Source organism: Bombyx mandarina, chromosome 02 (assembly GCF_030267445.1).
Source record: "Bombyx mandarina strain Sakado chromosome 02, ASM3026744v2".
Classification (NCBI taxonomy): Eukaryota; Metazoa; Arthropoda; class Insecta; order Lepidoptera; family Bombycidae; genus Bombyx; species Bombyx mandarina.
In genome coordinates this window covers 3,132,105-3,150,818 of record NC_143209.1, presented here as the reverse complement: position 1 = coordinate 3,150,818, position 18,714 = coordinate 3,132,105, and the positions used below count along the sequence as shown (strand labels likewise).

The following is an 18,714-nucleotide window of genomic DNA, read 5'->3' as shown; positions in this document are numbered from 1 at the left end:
ATCGCCTATTCGTGGCAGCCCTATGAGACCCGCTGTGCCGATAGACAAGGCAGCATGTAGTACTGGTGGTAAGAGTATCAATGAAAATGTGACACCCAAACGTGAACGTCCTGTAAGAATACGCAAGCCACCAGTTAGATATGGATTCGAGGATATAGATTAAGTTTATAGTTATAACCTCTCTTTGTTTTTTTTACTTTAGTTTGTTATGTACGCTTAGTTAAGATATATATATATATATTAATTGTGCTTATAATGTGTAGTAAATAAGGGTGGAGGTGTTATGTTTGTAAGTAAGTATTCACTTCAGTGTGTCAATAAACGGTGAACGCAACGTACGTGTCTATTATTTACTACCTACCTATGCTGCTATCAGGCATTCAAGGCTATCCTTGAAGGCTATTTCAGCTTCACCCTAACGTTTGTAGGTGAGCTCACGGGGCTCAAACCGGAGAGCTGCTAACACTGACCCTAGCAAGAGCAGTATTTCGCAGAATCTACCACCGGATCGGAAACGCGATCCACTGAGAAGATCCGGCGAGAAACTCAGTGGGCTGTGTTTGAGGGTTAATTTACTCGTCGAGCCCTTCGTCGCAAGTGACGGGTTCGACGAGAACGATGACCGGTGCTTGAGGTACCTAAAAGCACGGTTAGTGGATCGGGAGGATCCGAAATGACGTGTTTGGGGCGACGTCGACTGCTTTCCATTCTGTCCGCAGGATCGGGAATGTAGTTACCGGCGGCCACGATAAGAGGGTTCTCGTGTCGTGCCGCTTTATCGAAGTGGCGCATCGACGCCGACTGAAGATACTTATTGATGGACTCTAAGTCCAGGTCGTCTAGGAGGTCGACGTTCCTGACGAACCACGGAGCTCCGACGGCTATCCTGTAAAAACGAGATTGAATAACTTGGAATGATTTTAAGTTAGTGCGGGCCGCGTGAGCGAACACTACGCTTGCATAGGTCATGTCGGGGCTTATGCAAGTTTTGTAGTGTCACCTTATTTCTAAGGGACATTTTACGTCGCTTGCATATCATCGGGTAGAGACGTTCTAGTATGAAGGCGGCACGGTCGCGTACCGTCTTTATGTGGGGGCGGAATGTCATCCCTCAGTGGAGGGTGACGCCTAAGTATTTGACCTTCGGGGCCCATGGTATGGGTTGGTCGTACATGATGATTGGGCGAATGGCGGAGGCGGAGGTGTTGACGCGCCTAGTCGGGAGTGGGATGCTCAAAGTGGTGTTCGGAGGGCGACCCCTTTTGAAGAGCACCGCTGTGCTTTTCGTGGGGTTGATATCGATGCGTCACTTCCGGAACCACTGTCCCATAGTGGTTGCTGCGGTCTGGAGTCGCCGATGCAACAACGACTTCTTCCTTCCTACTCGAGTAGTAGATAGCCGTGTCATCGGCGAAGAGCGCTAGATGGGTCTCCGGAGACCGGGATATATCGTTGATATACAATCTAAACAGTAACGGGGAGAGGGCGGAGCCTTGCGGGACTCCGGCTGTTATGTGACGGAGGCGAGAGCGAGCTCCCTCAACTCGATATCGGAACGAACGGTTCGACAAGTAGTCTCGTATGATGAGCACGAGTCTGTCTGGCACTCCTATGTTACATAGATTAAGATGAAAAGAATGTATAGAACAAGTCTGCCCGTCTTCCACTGCTTTGGAAACCGTCCCGACTCGAGGCAGGCTTCAAAGAGCCGCACGAGCCGGTCCCCAAGGGCACCGAAGACCAAATCCCAAACCCGACCGTGAACACTATCAGGGCCGGGGGCCGCGTCCTTCCTTCGCATCCTCGACACGGCCGCACGAATCTCCTCTTCCGAGGTGCTCGGAAGGACCACCTCAGCAGGGGCATCACCGCTCACGTCATTGCGTGGCGGCACGCCCATGAAGGGGTACTTCGAAGTCCCTCTCCATCCGCGGGAACAGCCCGGAGACAATATCCCGGAGCTGCTGAGGATCAACATTAAAATCTTCTGGGCAGCACTAAAACCGCCATGTTTAGCGGCCATGTTTAGATGACGTCACAGTGGCACGCATTTTTTGCTGACGTTTCATTTCCATAGGTTTCATACTATAGTGATTCCAACTCAGAATTCAGATCGACTACTAGCGCTTTACAAATATTCAAAATATATTTTAATTACGTAAGCAGTGGGGCATGACGCGTTTGTAAGCTAGTTTTGAACCTTGGTTTCCCTCGTCACATAAAAAATGACAAACCATAAATAAAACATTAAATTAAAATACGTGTGTTACTTACTACATAGCAATATAATTAGTTACCTTTACAAAAAAATGACGCGTCATGATTTCATTACAGATTTAAAAAGCACTTAACGAGGAAAGCGACTTTACCACCCACGATATGTCCGAACAATATAAAGTGATACAGGAGCCATGTCAACGGTGAGAAGTGTACGAACGGACAAAGAAAAATGGATAAAAAGTACAAAGAATGAATACGGTGCAAATAAATGTAAGAAGAGTTCAAATCGGAAAACAAGATGGCGTCGCACGAGACGAAACGCAAGATGGCGGCTGAGCACAAAATGGCTGATACCTTTGATCGTTTTAAATGTTGGCGGGCAGAGCAACGCTGTTGAGAGTGAGTAGTCTATCCTCTTACAATGAGTATAGTATAATGGTAATAGCGAATACTTGATCAAACATACAACGGGTGTAGATAAAAATTTCTCACTAAGAATGGGTAGTGGATCGGTAGTTCCACAATACGGTTGAGATTTCGATCTCAATTCTCAAGTCAAACAGTGGCACGGCGATGCTTAGTAAATTTCTCGAGCCAGGTAAGTCAGTGAGGCTGTCCGCGTCGAACCAATGATAGGTGCTACTCAAGGATCTTGCGCCTTAAGCTACAAAAAATCAAGTGACGTCATCAAGATATCAGTATAAGATCACGATACCACGATAAAGACACTTACAGCACCCGACGCTACATGTTGTACATCGTCACGTCATCTCGGATCCTCCCGATCCACTAACGGTGCTTTTAGGTACTTCAAGCACCGGTCACCGTTCTCGTTGAACCCGTCGCTTGCGACAAAGGGCTCGACGAGTAAATTAACCCTCAGACACAGCCCACTGAGTTTCCAGCCGGTTCTTCTCAGTGGGTCGCGTTTCCGATCCGGTGATAGATTCTCCGAAGCACGGCTCTTGCTAGGGTTCGTGTTAGCAACTTCGTCAGGTTTGAGCCCCGTGAGCTCACCTATTAGTTAAGGTTCCGTTGATATAGCCTCTCAAGGCTATCAGCTTAGGTAGGAAAAAAAAAAAACATGTACATTTATTTGAAAAGAGGCATTCGGCTGATTTCGACTTCTTAGAACGTTATCTGTGCCCCACGATACACTGACAGTATCTATTAGGACGCACACTACCGCACTTGGACAACGACTGACAAGTCACATATGTAGTAGTAGTAGGGTGAAGCAGTAATGCGTTTCGGTTTGAAGGGTGGGGCAGCCGTTGTAACTATACTTAAGACCTTAGAACTTATATCTCAGGGTGGATGGCGCATTTACGTTGTGGATGTCTATGGGCTCCAGTAACCACTTAACACCAGGTGGGCTGTGAGATCGTCCACCCATCTAAGCAATTAAAAAAAAAAGTGGTTACTGGAGCCCATAGACATCTACAGCGTAAATGCGCCACCCACCTTAAGATATAAGTTCTAAGGTCTCAAGTATAGTTACAACGGCTGCCCCACTCTTCAAACCGAAACGCATTACTGCTTCACGGCAGAAAATTTACACTTACACTGTGGTATTTTAAGAACTTATTTTACATTAAAAGTAATTCAAAAGTCGTTCTTTCTTATTCTAGTTCTAACCAGCAGCGTCTTGGCCTCAATCCTCGGGTACCCGTCGACTTGCATCCTCGGTTCCGAGGTCAGACCTTGCACGTTGACTCTTACGTGCTGGCTCCGAGGCGGCACCGGGGTCCGGGGCTGTGGAAGCGGCTGGCTGTTCTCTTGCTGCGCATCCGTCGAAGCACCTGGAACCAATAATATCGACAACAGGTGAAAATGCTGACCTAAAGTATTCCATATGCGCTTGGTATCAAATGATCATCACCATTTTGCCTCTCTTTTTTTTTATTGCCGTATAGGCAGACGAGCATACGACCCACCTGATGGTGAGTAGTTACCGTTGCTCATGGACGTCAGCAATGACAGTGGCAGAGCCAAGCCGCTGCCTACCGCTTAATACTCTACACAAGCCTCGTTTGAAGAAGGACATGTCATAGCGCTCGGGAAACACCGTGGAGGGGAGCACATTCCATAGCCGGATGGTACGTGGCAAAAAAGATCTCTGGAAACGCAATGTGGATGACCGCAGTGGCTCCAGGTAGTATGGATGAACTCTACTCCGGTGGCGGGCGGTGCGATGGTAAAAACGAGACGTTGGTATCATCTCGAACAACTCCTCAGAGCACTTAACTTAACGCATAAATAACTGAAGGAGCTAACCTTGAAACTTAAGGTGGAATTGTCTTTATTGTTTAACGACTTTCGCACGTATGCCAGCTTACTATAAGGCCTAGTCGACGTCGCCCAAAACACGTCATTGCGGATCCTCCCGATCCATTAACGGTGCTTTTAGGTACCACAAGCACCGATCACCGTCCTCGTCGAACCCGTCCCTGCCGACGAAGGAGACACGGCCCACTGAGTTTCTCGCCGGATCTTCTCAGTGGGTCGCGTTTCCGATCCGGTGGTAGATTCTGCGAAGCACTGGCCTTGCTAGGGCCAGTGTTAGCAACACTTCCGGTTTGAGCCCCGTGAGCTCACTTATATGTTAGGGTGAAGCTGAAATAGCCTCTCAAGGCTATCAGCAGAGATAGGGAAAAAAAAGCACTATCGCCAGTTTAAAAGTAATCAAACAGCGTCTTTTTTTTGATCCACGTCATCGTGGTCTACAGGATAAGACGTCCGGTGCATTCGTGTTGAGCGATGCAACGGTGTTCGAATCTCAGGCGGGTACCAGTTTTTCTAATGAAATACGTACTCAACAAATGTTCACGATTGACTTCCACGGTGAAGGTATAACATCGTGTAATAAAAATCAAACCCGCAAAATTATAATTTGCGTTATTACTGGTGGTAGGACCTCTTGAGAGTCCGCGCGGGTGGGTACCACCACCCTGCCCATTTCTGCCGTGAAGCAGTAATGCGTTTGGGCTTGAAGGGTGGTGCAGCCGTTGTAACTATACTTGAGACCTTAGAACTTATATCTCAAAGTGGGTGGCGCATTTACGTTGTAGATGTCTATGGGCTCCAGTAACCAATTAACACAATGTGGGCTGTGAGCTCGTCCACTCATCTAAGCAATAAATAAAATAATAAATAATAAAGCAATGCTATTTATAAATCACGCAGCGAATTCATGACCGATCGCTTCGAAGACGTCGTGCCCTAATAAATTCATAAAGGCCTTAAAATAAAGACAACATTAAACCGTGAAAGTGTTTTAATCGGAACTAAAACCGTAAATGAAGGCGCAGTGCAAGCGCAGTGTCCGTAACGTAAGTCACGATGGATAGAATGACCGGCCGAGTTTGGACCTTTTTCGGGGTCGGATTAATACAACCTTTTTATTTTATTGCTTAGGTGGTTCGACGAGCTCACAGCCTACCTGGAGTTAAGTGGTTACTGGAGCCCAGAGACATTTACAACGCAAATGCGCCACCCACCCTGAGATATAAGTTCTAAGGTCTCAAGTATAGTTACAACGGCTGCCCCACCCTTCAAGCCGAAACGCATTACTGCTTCACGGCGGAAATAGGCGGGATGGTGGTACCTACCCGTGCGGACTCACATGAGGTCCTACCACCGGTAAAACCATGTCACTATCAGACATGTTCGGGGTCGAGTGGTCCTCCGGCTAAAACCACACTGTCACTCGACGCCAAGGCATCTTCTTCTTCTTCTCGCTTCGGTTTCCACTTGAGGGTCGTTATCACCTCGTTGCAACAAGAGCTTATTCCGGATCATTCCACGCCATTTGCTCCTAACTGCCGCCGAGTATTATCGTGAACTGTGGTGTCGAGGATAGTGCGGATCTGGTCAGTCCGACGTGTCGGGCCTCTACCTCGTGATCTTCTTCTATTCACCTGGCTAGTCACCGTTAGCTTCTCCAGGTTAACCCCTGATAAAAGAAAGCTCTAATAAATCAAGAGAGGCAAATTAGCCAGATCCTATCTACCATTTTGACCATGGAGCTCACGTTTGACAAGCTGTTTAGAGTCCATTGTTTTTCGGCCTTTAAGACAGATATATGGGTTCACTTTAATTAAACAACTTGTAACTATACTGAGATCTTAGAACTTATATCTCAAGGTGTGTGGCGCATTTACGCTGTAGATGTCTATGGGCTCCAGTAACCACTTAACACCAGGCTAGAATTGGCTAGCGACTGAAGAGCTATCCCTCTGGGAGCCGTGCTTTTTGGTCGCTCGCCAAAGCTGCAGAAGGAAATTTTTGCAGGTCTAGTCTCCCACCACTACGCAAGTCCGATGACAGTCTGGCCCATAGTGCGAAAGAGAAGGCTGACCTTCTGGTCAAACTCTTCGCCTCGAACTCGACTGTGGACGACGGGGGTGTCACACCACCGAACATCCCCCGGTGTGATAGCTCCCTGCCGGAGATCTGCTTCACACAGTGTGCAGTCAGGCGGGAGCTCCGACTCCTGGACGTCCATAAGTCGAGTGGGCCAGACGGCATCCCTGCAGTGGTTCTGAAAAGGTGCGCCCCTGAGCTGACGCCTGCGCTAACGCGTTTGTATCGTCTTTCTTATTGCGCTAACAGGGTTTCGTCTTCATGGAAGACCGCCCACGTCCACCCTATCCCCAAGAAGGATGACCGGTCGGACCCATCGAGCTATAGGCCTATCGCGATAACTTCCTTGCTTTTCATGGTGATGGAGCGAATAATTAATATACAACTCCTGAAGTATCTGGAGGATCGCCAGCTGATCAGTGACCGACAGTACGGCTTCCGTCACGGTCGCTCAGCTGGCGATCTTCTTGTATACCTTACTCACAGGTGGGCTGAAGCCTTGGAAAGCAAGGGCGAGGCTCTTGCTGTGAGCCTTGATATCGCGAAGGCCTTATAATAATAGAAGCATAATAGAAGAAGAATAATAATAGATAGCTATATAATAAATAAATAAAAAAAACAATACCAAAAACAGAATTCCACCATACTGAGTCGAACTAAAACCCCCAATTAACTGAAATATCAGCTAACGACCATAGTGCACCAGTACATGTAAACCTTCAATCATTTTTTTTAAATAGACACGACCTGCCTCTTTTCAGTATACCGTCTTCGGACTGGAAGTACAAAGTTTCCCCTCCGAAGCTCCGCCAAGTGCCTCAACGAAGCGTCGTACCAACAAATGTCTTCAGAAGGAGAGTAGACGATGACGCTACCCAGGTATATAATAAAATTTGCAGTAAATTTATATGTTTTAAAATGTGGGTAGCAGAACGCAAAGCCTTAAAGGCTACTAACTTTTGCCCGCGACTTCGTCCGCGTGGAATAGTTACTTTACCATAACGCTAAATTTTACCCGCCTCTTCATTTACATAGAAAGTGATTTTTTTTTTTAATAATAGTAATGGGAAAAACTCTTTACAAATTTTCCACCACGGTGTTGCGCTGGTTCAATATTTTTGAAGGAAGTTTTTGCGGGGGCGAGTATCGCTAAAGATACACAAAAAGAGGAGCAGGCCGAGGCTAAGTTATGAGGGGTAGACGTACCTGCCAACCTGTCGCTAGTTTCTTCCAGGCTGCAGAATTCAACGTCACGGCTGGATGACGCGTAATGGCGGTGGCTGGCCTGACGACTTGGCACAGCACTCTTCTAAATTATTTGTCCATAAAACTTGTATTCCACTCGCGCAACGACGAATATGATCGTCAGTAAGAGTTCGGATAATAGAAAATCAATAAGAGTCCATGAAAATATTTATGTGAAAAAACAAGCGGCGTGTGTGTGTACAGCGCGTGCGGTGCGGTCGGCGATAGTCTTTTTTATTTTTGACTTTTGCTTTTACATTCTTTTTTCTAATTGGCCATGCGATAGGTTTTATGTCTAGTCTCATTAAAAAAGAACCAAATAGAAAGTTAAGGTGCTATTTAAGGTACCAAAATCACGCTTTTTAACCAACTTCAAAAGTGGAAGCTATCAATTCGACTATAATTTTTTATCTATGTATGTTCACCGATTTCTCGAGAATTCTTGAACCGATTCTGATAATTATTTTTTTTTTTTTTTGTACGAAAGGGTAGACTTCTCGAATGGTCCTGTAATCATCAAGATCAGATGATGGGATCCTGGAGAAATCCAGAAAAATGTATAATTGACAAAACCTATTTTGAAGTGATTTGGGTCTTTCAATGTTGTAATGAATATCGTATTTATTTGGATAAGGATTAATATTATCTTTATCAAAACGTCTTCACAAAAAAAGCTTGTTTTAGAACAAATTTGTATAACATAAAAAACTTTATAGTGAGCCAACCTTAATATAATATATAAGTATATATGCTGTCGCGGACTTTTTTTAGATCTTATAAAGGGGAACAATTCTCTCATACATTATTTTAGCGAAACTTTAATCCTTTCCGCAGCGCACGTAGCGGAAGCTCTCAAAAGAGATAAATACCCCGATTTGGAAACATCCTTTATTGGTTTTTGAAGCAGATCCCGGATCAGTGTGTTAAGGTTCAATACAATCTGACGTTTTAAAACGGGTCAAATTCACTTTTGAACATTTTTTTTTATTGCCCTGGTAGGCAGACGAGCATACGGCCCACCTGATACGGCCCACGGATGGTGAGTGGTTACCGTTGCCCATGGACTTCAGCAATGCCAGGGGCAGAGCCAAGCCGCTGCCTACCGCTAAACATACAGTTGCATCGATACACATCAAGCCAATAAAAAGCATACTAAAATAGGTTTACTCGCTGGGGCTCGAGATAAATAAAATTTCACTAACGTACAACTTAAAACTGTATTCAACACTTAGAACACTTAAACACTTCACTTCACTTCTTTCGCTTCGCTTCAGGTGATCCGTTCGCTGTTTCCCTCCGAGTAGTTCGGATTACTGACTAACTGCGTGCCATCCCTGCAACGATTTTATAGTCGATAACTTAAACGCTTTTATAGTCGATACCACATCCCTAGAATTATCGAGAATATTCCACACATCTCTAGTACTGTTTTCACTATCTGGCAATAGATGGCGTTGTACTTCTCGAGCGTTCTAGGTGCTACTAGATCCTTCGATATTCGTTCGACTATTCGGCGATAGATGGCGTTACTCTTACCGGCGTAACAATAGTGTAATTCAGTTCCCTAAAAATATATCTTTTCGAGCCATAGACTCTTTGAAGTAGCGTTCGTAATAGGTATGCTATTATCTGCGATTTAATGTTGCAACATTGTTACAATTTTTATAATAATAACACGCTTTTAATAGCTCCGTATATATATATATATATTTACGTAAGTTTACATGTTTGTGTGTAACAAAATCTTTGAAAGTCATTTTTAACGAGCACAAGACGTTTGATTAACTTCAAAAGTGGCAGACGCATCTGGGATTGGCAACAAGACATCGATTTTATGACTTCACTCTAATATTGTAACCGGTTTCGACAGAATCCAAAAAAGAAGATAAAAATATTATTTAATTCGGTTTTTAAGTTATTTAAGACTTTTAAACTAAATATTAATTTATAAATTCCTTGGTATTAATCATTATCAAGTATTAACACCATTTTTTTAGATCAGTTCCTTCCTAACCTACGAATAATAACCTAACCTAATCCAAGCGATACATTAGTACCAAATACATCTTAAAATCTCATTAAAAAAGTGACATTTTGTATTTCCAACCCTATGTTTAGAGGCTTAGAGCTTCTAATCTACGATCAGCCAAACCCAAATCTAATATCCATTACCCGTTACCACTTACCGTCTGGGCCTCTTTCCGCATCAATGAAAAAAAAGATGCACGTGAATTCAGGACAGTCTATCACTTGACAGATGGACTGTGGTCTACCTTCATCAAGGATACTACAGAAGAGAATCATAGGAGGACGCGAAGCGAGGTTTGCCGAGTTCCCGTGGCAGGCTCACGTCAGGATATCCGAATTCCAATGTGGAGGAGTTTTGGGTTAGAAGACATCCTCCCTAGTTCAGCATCTTCCACGGCAACTTGTAAATACTGCTAGGGTATGTTGCCAGCTCGTATTGGGCTGCCTCATCCTTTAAGAGTGGCGAAAAGTAAGAAGGCGTACTAGTGGTAGGATCTCTTGTGAGTCCGCACGGGTAGGTACCACCACCCTGCCTATTTCTGCCGTGAAGCAGTAATGCGTTTCGGTTTGAAGGGTGGGGCAGCCCTTGTAATCACATTTGAGATCTTACAACTTATATCTCAAGGTGGGTGGCGCATTTACGATGTAGATGTCTATGGGCTCCAGTAAGCGCCTAACACCAGGTGGGCTGTGAGCTCGTTCACCCATCTAAGCAATAAAAAAAGGCTTCAAGAATTAGGTTAGGTTCCTTATTAGTCACCGCGGAGACCGAACTTGTTGGTCGTCGATGGCTCGACGACCCGTGAGTCGGGCGGAGATCGGACGTGGGGTGAAAAGTGCAGGGGAGTCGCTTAGTGGGTAGGGTCCTAAATACCATCCATTGGGCGCGCGGAACGTCCAGTCCCATATAAACAGCGAGTCGCCTTTTTTCGGCCCCTACCCGATAAAAAAGTTTCTTATTATTAGTTTTGGTTCAGTGTCCCGTTGGTACGTGGCGACGGCGGCTCACTGCGTATCGAGAGCGCGGCCGCGTGACATCGTTGTATGGCTCGGAGCACTCGACACCACGGCTGGCGACGAAACTTCACGGAAACTTGGGTAAGCCCATCTTTCATTGATGAGCAAAGCCGAGCGTCTCCGATTGCTTTTGATCGGTTCTGTATGTCGGGTACCAACCACCCTGTCTATTTGTTTTGTTCATTAGTGGACATAGAGTGATCTTGCCTGGTCTGTTGTTGAATGGTTACCGGAGCCTGTAGACAGCCACAGCCAAACAACCCACCTCGGAACACGAGCTATAAGTCTCAGTTTTACAGCACAACCGGTGTCACAACGCGCAAGCCGAACCGCATTCTGCTTCACGCCAGAAATAGTTACCTACCAGTAAAATGCCCATTAGTAATGCCCTATTACCAGTAATTTCTGCTGCAGAACATACGAGCATTCCTTTTTGAAAGGTTCTACATTTTTTGCTAAATAAGCGTAGATGGTTTTACTGGTGGTAGGACCTCTTGCGAGTCCGCGCGGGTAGGTACCACCTGCCTGTTTCTGCCGCGAAGCAGTAATGCGTTTCGGTTTGAAGGGTGGGGCAGCCGTTGTAACTATAGTGAGACCTTAGAACTTATATCTCGAGGTGGGTGGCGCATGTACGTTTTAGATGTTTATGGGCTCCAGTAACCACTTAACACCAGGTGGGCTGTGAGCTCGTCCCCCATCTAAGCAATAAAAAATAAAAATAGTTGTACAATTTTACGGTCCATTTGGTTTTAGCGGTTACCGGAACACATAGAGATCCTAACCTAAATTACACCACTTATTCGTACCTTGGAACAAAAAGGCGAAATAACAATTGGATTCCACAACGGCTGTTTCACTCATCAAACCCGAACGCATGATGGCTACCTGGTACCTAGCCTTGTGAGCTTACCGTTAATAGGCCACACTAGTAATTAAGCAAATATGTATGATTTTTTTAATTATTATTTTTTTGCTTAGATGGGTGGACGAGCTCACAGCCCACCTGATGTTAAGTGGTTTCTGGAGCCCATAGACATCTACAACGTAAATACGCCACTCACCTTGAGATATAAGTTCTAAGGTCTCAGTATAGTTACAACGGCTGCCCCACCCTTCATACCGAAACGCATCACTGCTTCACGCCAGAAATGGGCAGGGTGGTGGTACCTACCCGTGCGGACTCACAAGAGGTCCTACCACCAGTAATTACGCTAATTATAATTTTGCGGGTTTGTTTTTTATTACACGATGTTATACCTTTACCGTGCGAGTCAATCGTGAACATTTGTTGAGTACGTATTTCATTAGAAAAATTGGTACCTGGACCTCTTATCCTTTACACCACGATGACTTCAAATAAGTATAAACTTATAATAATATTATAAATGCATACGTCTCTTTATCAAAGTACTTTTGATCAACATATTGATTGATTTTAATGTTTAATAGTATTAATTAAATTTTAGAGTCGTTCGGAAGATCCTCCATCCTCTGTTTCAATTCCGGATAACCCAACCGGACCGCTACGACATAGCTTTGCTAAAGCTCTCCCAGCCCGTCACGTACATGTCGCATATCCTGCCCATTTGCCTGCCTGATCACGACCTGCAACTGAAAGGCAAGTCGGGAGTTATCGCAGGATGGGGAAAAACGGACACGAGTAATGGCCACACCGGAACGAATCTGTTAAGATCTGCCACCGTGCCTATACTGAGTGAGTTATTTTTTCAGTAGGCAAAAAGGACAGTTCGATGAGCTTCTTAGAGAGAGAGAGAGAGAGAGAGAGAGAGAGAGAATACACTTTATTGCACACCGATACATTCAAAAATCAATTCAATACAATAGGCGGTCTTATCGCTAAAAGCGATCTCTTCCAGATAACCGTTTAATTTACAGAAATTCTGGAAAATATAAAAATATAGCAGGTATGTTGCGGTGTACTATGGATAATGCATTATTATAGAAAACTAGAGGTCCCGCAGTAGTCGAAATTCGACTATAATTAATTGGAATTGTAAGTTTGTACACTATTATGATTGTATTTTATACTTCTATAATCATAAATTTCGCCAAGACTACACTATAAAAATATTAACAAAGACAAACAATATTTAATCTATTCTCAATTTGACAACAGACGTCAAGAACAAAAGTTTGACAATAAATAGTATGCATGCGTGTGTGCGTCAAATACATGGTATGTAGTGTGTGTAATGTTTTCTTTATTGATTTAATGTATCTTTTATGCATTATTTTAAAAAAATATTAGCATTGTGCACTTCTTCTCTATATTCTCTATAAGTGTGGAAAATTTCATACTCCTCCGTCCGCGCAATTTTCGTAAAAAGGGATACAAAGTTTTTGCTTCACGTATTAATATATAGAAAATATATACATACAATAAACAAAATATATACCGTTTACATATATACCTATCGACACTAGAGTTTCGGTGTTATACTATATCGGTGTTTCCCGAGGGCTATGACATGTCCTTCTTCAAACGAGGCTTGTGGAGAGTATTAAGCGGTAGGCAGCGGCTTGGCTTTGCCCCTGGCATTGCTGACATCCATGAGCAACGACCACTTACCATCAGGTGGGGCATATGCTCGTCTGCCTACAAGGGCAATAAAAAAAACAGCTTAGGCTCTAAGCCGATGATCGCTCTTATTAATGGATGTTGATGTTAGTCGATAGTCTTATAAGAAGAGTCCTATGGGGTAAAAAGCGTCTTGTTCATTTCCCTGGTCTGGCTCACTGAATGGTAAATGAAAACACCATAGAAAGCAGTTCATTCCACGTACGGATATTATTCAAAGTCAAAAAGATCTCTAAAAATGCACTGTATAAATGAGACCGCAGTAGAAGAAACAGTTTTCAAATAATAATAATAATAAAAAATCGTCAAAATCGGTCAACCTGAAAAAAGTTCTGAGGGGTCCTTCTCTTTGCGTCGATAATGCTCAACGCTGAGGGTTGTGGCCTCCTCTAATAACTCTGGATTATCCTGGATTATCCAGCGCCACTCCTGCCTATCCTCGGCTGGGTGGATGGCAACATGAATTAAAGTCTTGAGAGTAGAGGGTATCAGGTCCGACCAGTACATTCGCCTTCTGCCTCTGGACCTTCTTCTTCTGGTCCTCCTCCTCGCGTCGTTTTCCTCATTACTGAGGGTCGTGACTCCCCCGCTGCATCAGTTTCTCCCGTACGACTTCCCACCATCTGCTGCTTCATGAAGGGCATTGTGGAAGTTGATGTTTAGAGAAGATCGTATTTGGTCCGATCATCTCGTGGGACTGCGTCCTCTGGGACGTTTGCTATCTACCTTTCCTGTCACCATCAGCTGTTCTAGATTGTGAACTAGATCTTCTTCTGGTAACACATTGAAAAAAACTACAGTAGAAATGGGAACCTCATTTTTTAAATTAATTAAAAAATAGTCTTTGTATTCTCAATACTTTATCAAATCTTTTATCACAGGCAAAGAGCAGTGCATCAGCTGGCACCAGAGCAAGCAGATATCAGTCGAGATACATTCAGAGATGATATGCGCCGGGCATTCTGATGGACACCAAGACGCATGTTTAGGTAATAAATGTGAAGTCGGTTTTTTTATGGTCACGAAGGCATTAGGGGCTTCGGTACTTATGAACATAGCACCCAACCCGGCACCGCTGACGACACGTGTCCAAATTCACTCAAAGAAGAAATGAAATAAGTATTATCAAAATATTATATAATAATTATGTAGGTAAAGCTACTTATAAATAGAAAATCTGTGTAAGCTTACCGCCAGTTGGCAGCGTTCCCAGAAGGCTGGCAGCATTTCCACGCTGGATAGCAATGCTAATTCTTTGTGCAAAATACGTAGCGGCCTTCTGGTTTCCCGAGGCCTCGATGATGTCATTTATGCTGGCGTGGCAGGATATTCTGCCAGCATTTTTCGCGCATGAGAGCCCGTGGTAACCAAGGCGGTCGACAATGTTGCCACACTGGCAGTGATGCTGAACACAGTCATGAACACATCAACTGACGTTCATCCCAAAATCAGTTGCAGCAATGATATCTGGAAACGCATTGTGGATTAACGCAAAGATTTCACGTATCGATTCTATTTCGGTGGCGGGGTTGCGATGGTAGCATGGAGACGACGGGACTGCCTCAAAAATCTTCTCATGGCGTCTCCCGTGGAACTTACTGGCACCCTGTTAAACATTCGCCCCTTCTTCCGATTGGTTCCACAACTAATTCCCTCAATGCGGACTATATCCACATGTTAAATGCATACAAATAATTTACCTTACTGGTGGTAGGATATCTTGTGAGACCGCGCGGGTAGGTACCACCACCCTGTCTATTTCTGCCGTAAAGCAGTGATACATTTCGGTTTGAAGGGTGGGGCAGCCGTTGTAACTATACTTGAGACCTTAGAACTTATATCTCAAGGTGAGTGGCGCATTTACGTTGTAGATGTGTATGGGCTCCAGTAACCACTTAACACCAGGTGGGCTGTGAGCTCGTCCACCCATGTAAGCAATAAAAAAAATCAGATTTGCTAGCGGATTTGAAGATCTTCATGATGGGAGATTAGAGATTGGACGCTTCCAAGATTTATGTCGTCAAGAATCACCAGCTTCGTTTAGCTGCACTCTCCTTCTCCTTCTCCTAACATACCACAATTGCAGGTGACTCAGGCGGACCCCTCATAGTCCTCGACAACGGAAGGTATTACCTTGTGGGGATCACTTCGGCAGGCTTCGGCTGCGGTGTGGACCATCAGCCCGGCATCTACCACAACGTCAAAGTGACAGCCAACTGGATACGAGGAGTTATAGCCTCGATCAACTACATTGACTTCTGATTGGTGCGGCACCTACAGAAGTCCGACTTCTACTTCTGTCGTGAAGCGATCGTTCATTGTGGCTTCAGGGTGGACACAAAAGATGTTGATAAGATATGACACGTAATTTCTTATTGTGGACAAATATTGATATACACTCTTTGTATACGATCAGAACATTCTCATGTATGCTCTTAAATACAAGATTTCTTTTTATTATTGTGAGAGCTATTCAATTAGACACTAAATAGCTGGTCACTCTTCAAACTGGTCGCATGACTGATTAGCGACATAAATAAATGGTGGTAGGACCCCTTGTGAGTCCGTGCGGGTAGGTACCACCACCCTGCCTATTTCTGCCGTGAAGCAGTAATGCGTTTCGGTTTGAAGGGTGGGGCAGCCCTTGTAATCATACTTGAGATCTTAGAACTTATATCTCAAGGTGGGTGGCGCATTTACGTTGGAGATGTCTATGGGCTCCAGTAACCACTTAACACCTTAGCCACTTAGCAGCGGCTTGGCTCTGCCCCTGGCATTGCTGAAGTCCATGGGCGACGGTAACCACTCACCATCAGGTGGGCCGTATGCTCGTCTGCCTACAAGGGCAATAAAAAAAAATTAAAATAAAAAAACAGTAGGTGGGCTGTGAGCTTAAAAAAAGTAAGAAAGAAGGTAGTACCCTTTTCGTTGCGTAGATTAACAAGCTCACAGATCAGCAACTCCAGTTACGGGAGTCCATAGACATCACAACGCGAATACTACTGCTCATAGGGGCTCATATTACGCGTTACCACCAGTAAAATATATTTTTTCGGAAGTCATTCCTGAACTTGAGTCAAGTACAAATTTCAGTAGAAATAATTTATACCTGCCTGCGGGATTCGAACACTGACACGGTAGCATCGACATAAATCACTGGACGCCTTATCGTTTAGTCCACGGTGACTTACGCGATTGTTGATGATGTCATTGACATTGTCACTTAGCCTCTATTAAAACAGCCCCTAATCCAATGCTTTCCTTGCCATTTTGATTGTATATTTTTGAAATGAAACATTTTGATCTCCTCTTTAAATTGTATTACCCTAATTTATTATTGTTATCGAAATAATTTTATTATGAAGAAAACCTTTGTTTATTTCTTGTGTTTTATTTTTGACTTTGTTTTCCATCAATCAAATCTTACTAGAGGTCCCGCAGTAGTCGAAATTCGACTATAAATAATTGGAATTGTAAGTTTGTACACTATTATGATTGTATTTTATACTTCTATATCACAAATCTCGCCAAGGCTACACTATAAAAAAATATTAACAAAGACAAACAATATTTAATCTATTCTCAATTTGACCACAGACGTCAAGAACAAAAGTTTGACAATAAATAGTATGCATGCGTGGTTGCGTCAAATACATGGTAGGTAGTGTGTGCAATGTTTTCTTTATTGTTTTAATATATCTTTTATGCAATATTTTAAAAAAATATTAGCATTGTGCACTTCTTCTCTATATTCTCTATAAGTGTGGAAAATTTCATACTCCTCCGTCCGCGCAATTTTCGTAAAAAGGGATACAAAGTTTTTGCTTCACGTATTAATCAAATCTTATAATGTCGAATGTTGATCGTGATTTCGACTAGCATAAAAAATTTTGGATTACCTTAAAAAAAATTGCACCCAAGACCGAGTAATGACAGCCTAATATTTTTCAACTATAGACAAGAAAGAAAAAAACGATTCTTCCATTTTACGTGTAATTTAAATTCGTATTGAGATTAAAAAAAGAAAACAAATATATATGCCTTTAAATAACCCAAAAAAAAAACACGCTAGGTACTTTAGCGACGTAGCGTTGTATGTCGACTAAAGGTAAAGTGGCTTATTATGATTAAAAAAATCGATTATAATCATTTTAGAATCAGAATTAAGTCGTGTGTGTGTGTGTGTCTGTGACTGTGTGCGCGTTTGAGATCATGAAAACTGTAGGTAAGGTATTCGAAGCGTATGAAATAATATACCGACAATAAATTAAAATCAATTAAACCCTAAAATTAATTTTAATTGTGTCTCCGGACACACGAAAATCGGAGAAAATGCAATAAGAATACTGAGGAGATGAAGAAGAAAAAAATGGTTTTTTTTTAAAGAGCTTAAGGAGGTTTCCGTCTTTTTTATGTTTATTTATTTATTTCATTGATTCACACAACTGTTTAAAGTCTACTTACATTGACATTTAACTGAAAGAGAAAAAAAGTGAATACATTATTGAACACATAATGTTACGCCGGTAAGAGTAACGCCATCTATCGCCGAACAGTCGAAGGAATATCGAAGGATCTAGGAGCACCTAGAATGCTCGAGAAGTACAAAGCCGTCTGTTGTCAGATAGCGGAAACACAATACTAGAGATGTGTGGAATATTCTCGATAATTCTAGGGATGTGGTATCGACTATAATAAAATATAACCGCTGCAGGTATAGCACGCAGTTTACTCTCAGACACAGCCCACTGAGTTTCTCGCCGGAACCTCTCAGTGGGTCGCGTTTCCGATCCGGTGGTAGATTCTGCGAAGCACGGCTCTTGCTAGGGTTCGTGTTAGCAACGTCGTCAAGTTTGAGCCCCGTGAGCCCGGTAATTTGAGTCTGAAACACGGTATTTTTTATCTAGCAGCACGGTAGTTTGTACAATTTGATCTGGTATAATTTGAAGTCGTCGTGGCCTAACAGATAAGACGCCCAGTGCATTCGTGTTGAACAATGCACCGGTGTTCGAATCTCAGGCGGGTACCAATTTTTCTAATGAAATACGTACTCAACAAATGTTCACGATTGATTTCCACCGTGAAGGAATAACATTGTGTAATAAAAATGAAACCCGCAAAATTATAATTTGCGTAATCACTGGTGGTAGGACCTCTTGTGAATCCGCGCGGGTGGGTACCACCACCCTGCCTATTTCTGCCGTGAAGCAACAATGCGTTTCGGTTTGAAGGATGGGACA

At 43.5% G+C, this 18,714-nt stretch overlaps 1 protein-coding gene across 1 annotated transcript in view; it reads left to right on the top strand.

Moving 5' to 3' along the window:
- Positions 1-16,853, top strand: part of LOC114241967 (trypsin-3) — a 30,241-nt gene extending 13,388 nt beyond the window's left edge. Inside the window, exons 2-9 of the mRNA XM_028172975.2 lie at positions 2,335-2,619; positions 3,852-4,047; positions 7,347-7,464; positions 10,088-10,217; positions 10,836-10,956; positions 12,342-12,589; positions 14,356-14,463; positions 15,561-16,853. Coding sequence (XP_028028776.2) covers positions 2,412-2,619; positions 3,852-4,047; positions 7,347-7,464; positions 10,088-10,217; positions 10,836-10,956; positions 12,342-12,589; positions 14,356-14,463; positions 15,561-15,736 — 1,305 coding nt within the window. The 5' untranslated portion in view covers positions 2,335-2,411 and the 3' untranslated portion in view covers positions 15,737-16,853. The remainder of the gene's footprint in view (positions 1-2,334; positions 2,620-3,851; positions 4,048-7,346; positions 7,465-10,087; positions 10,218-10,835; positions 10,957-12,341; positions 12,590-14,355; positions 14,464-15,560) is intronic.
- The last annotated feature ends 1,861 nt before the right edge of the window (positions 16,854-18,714 follow it).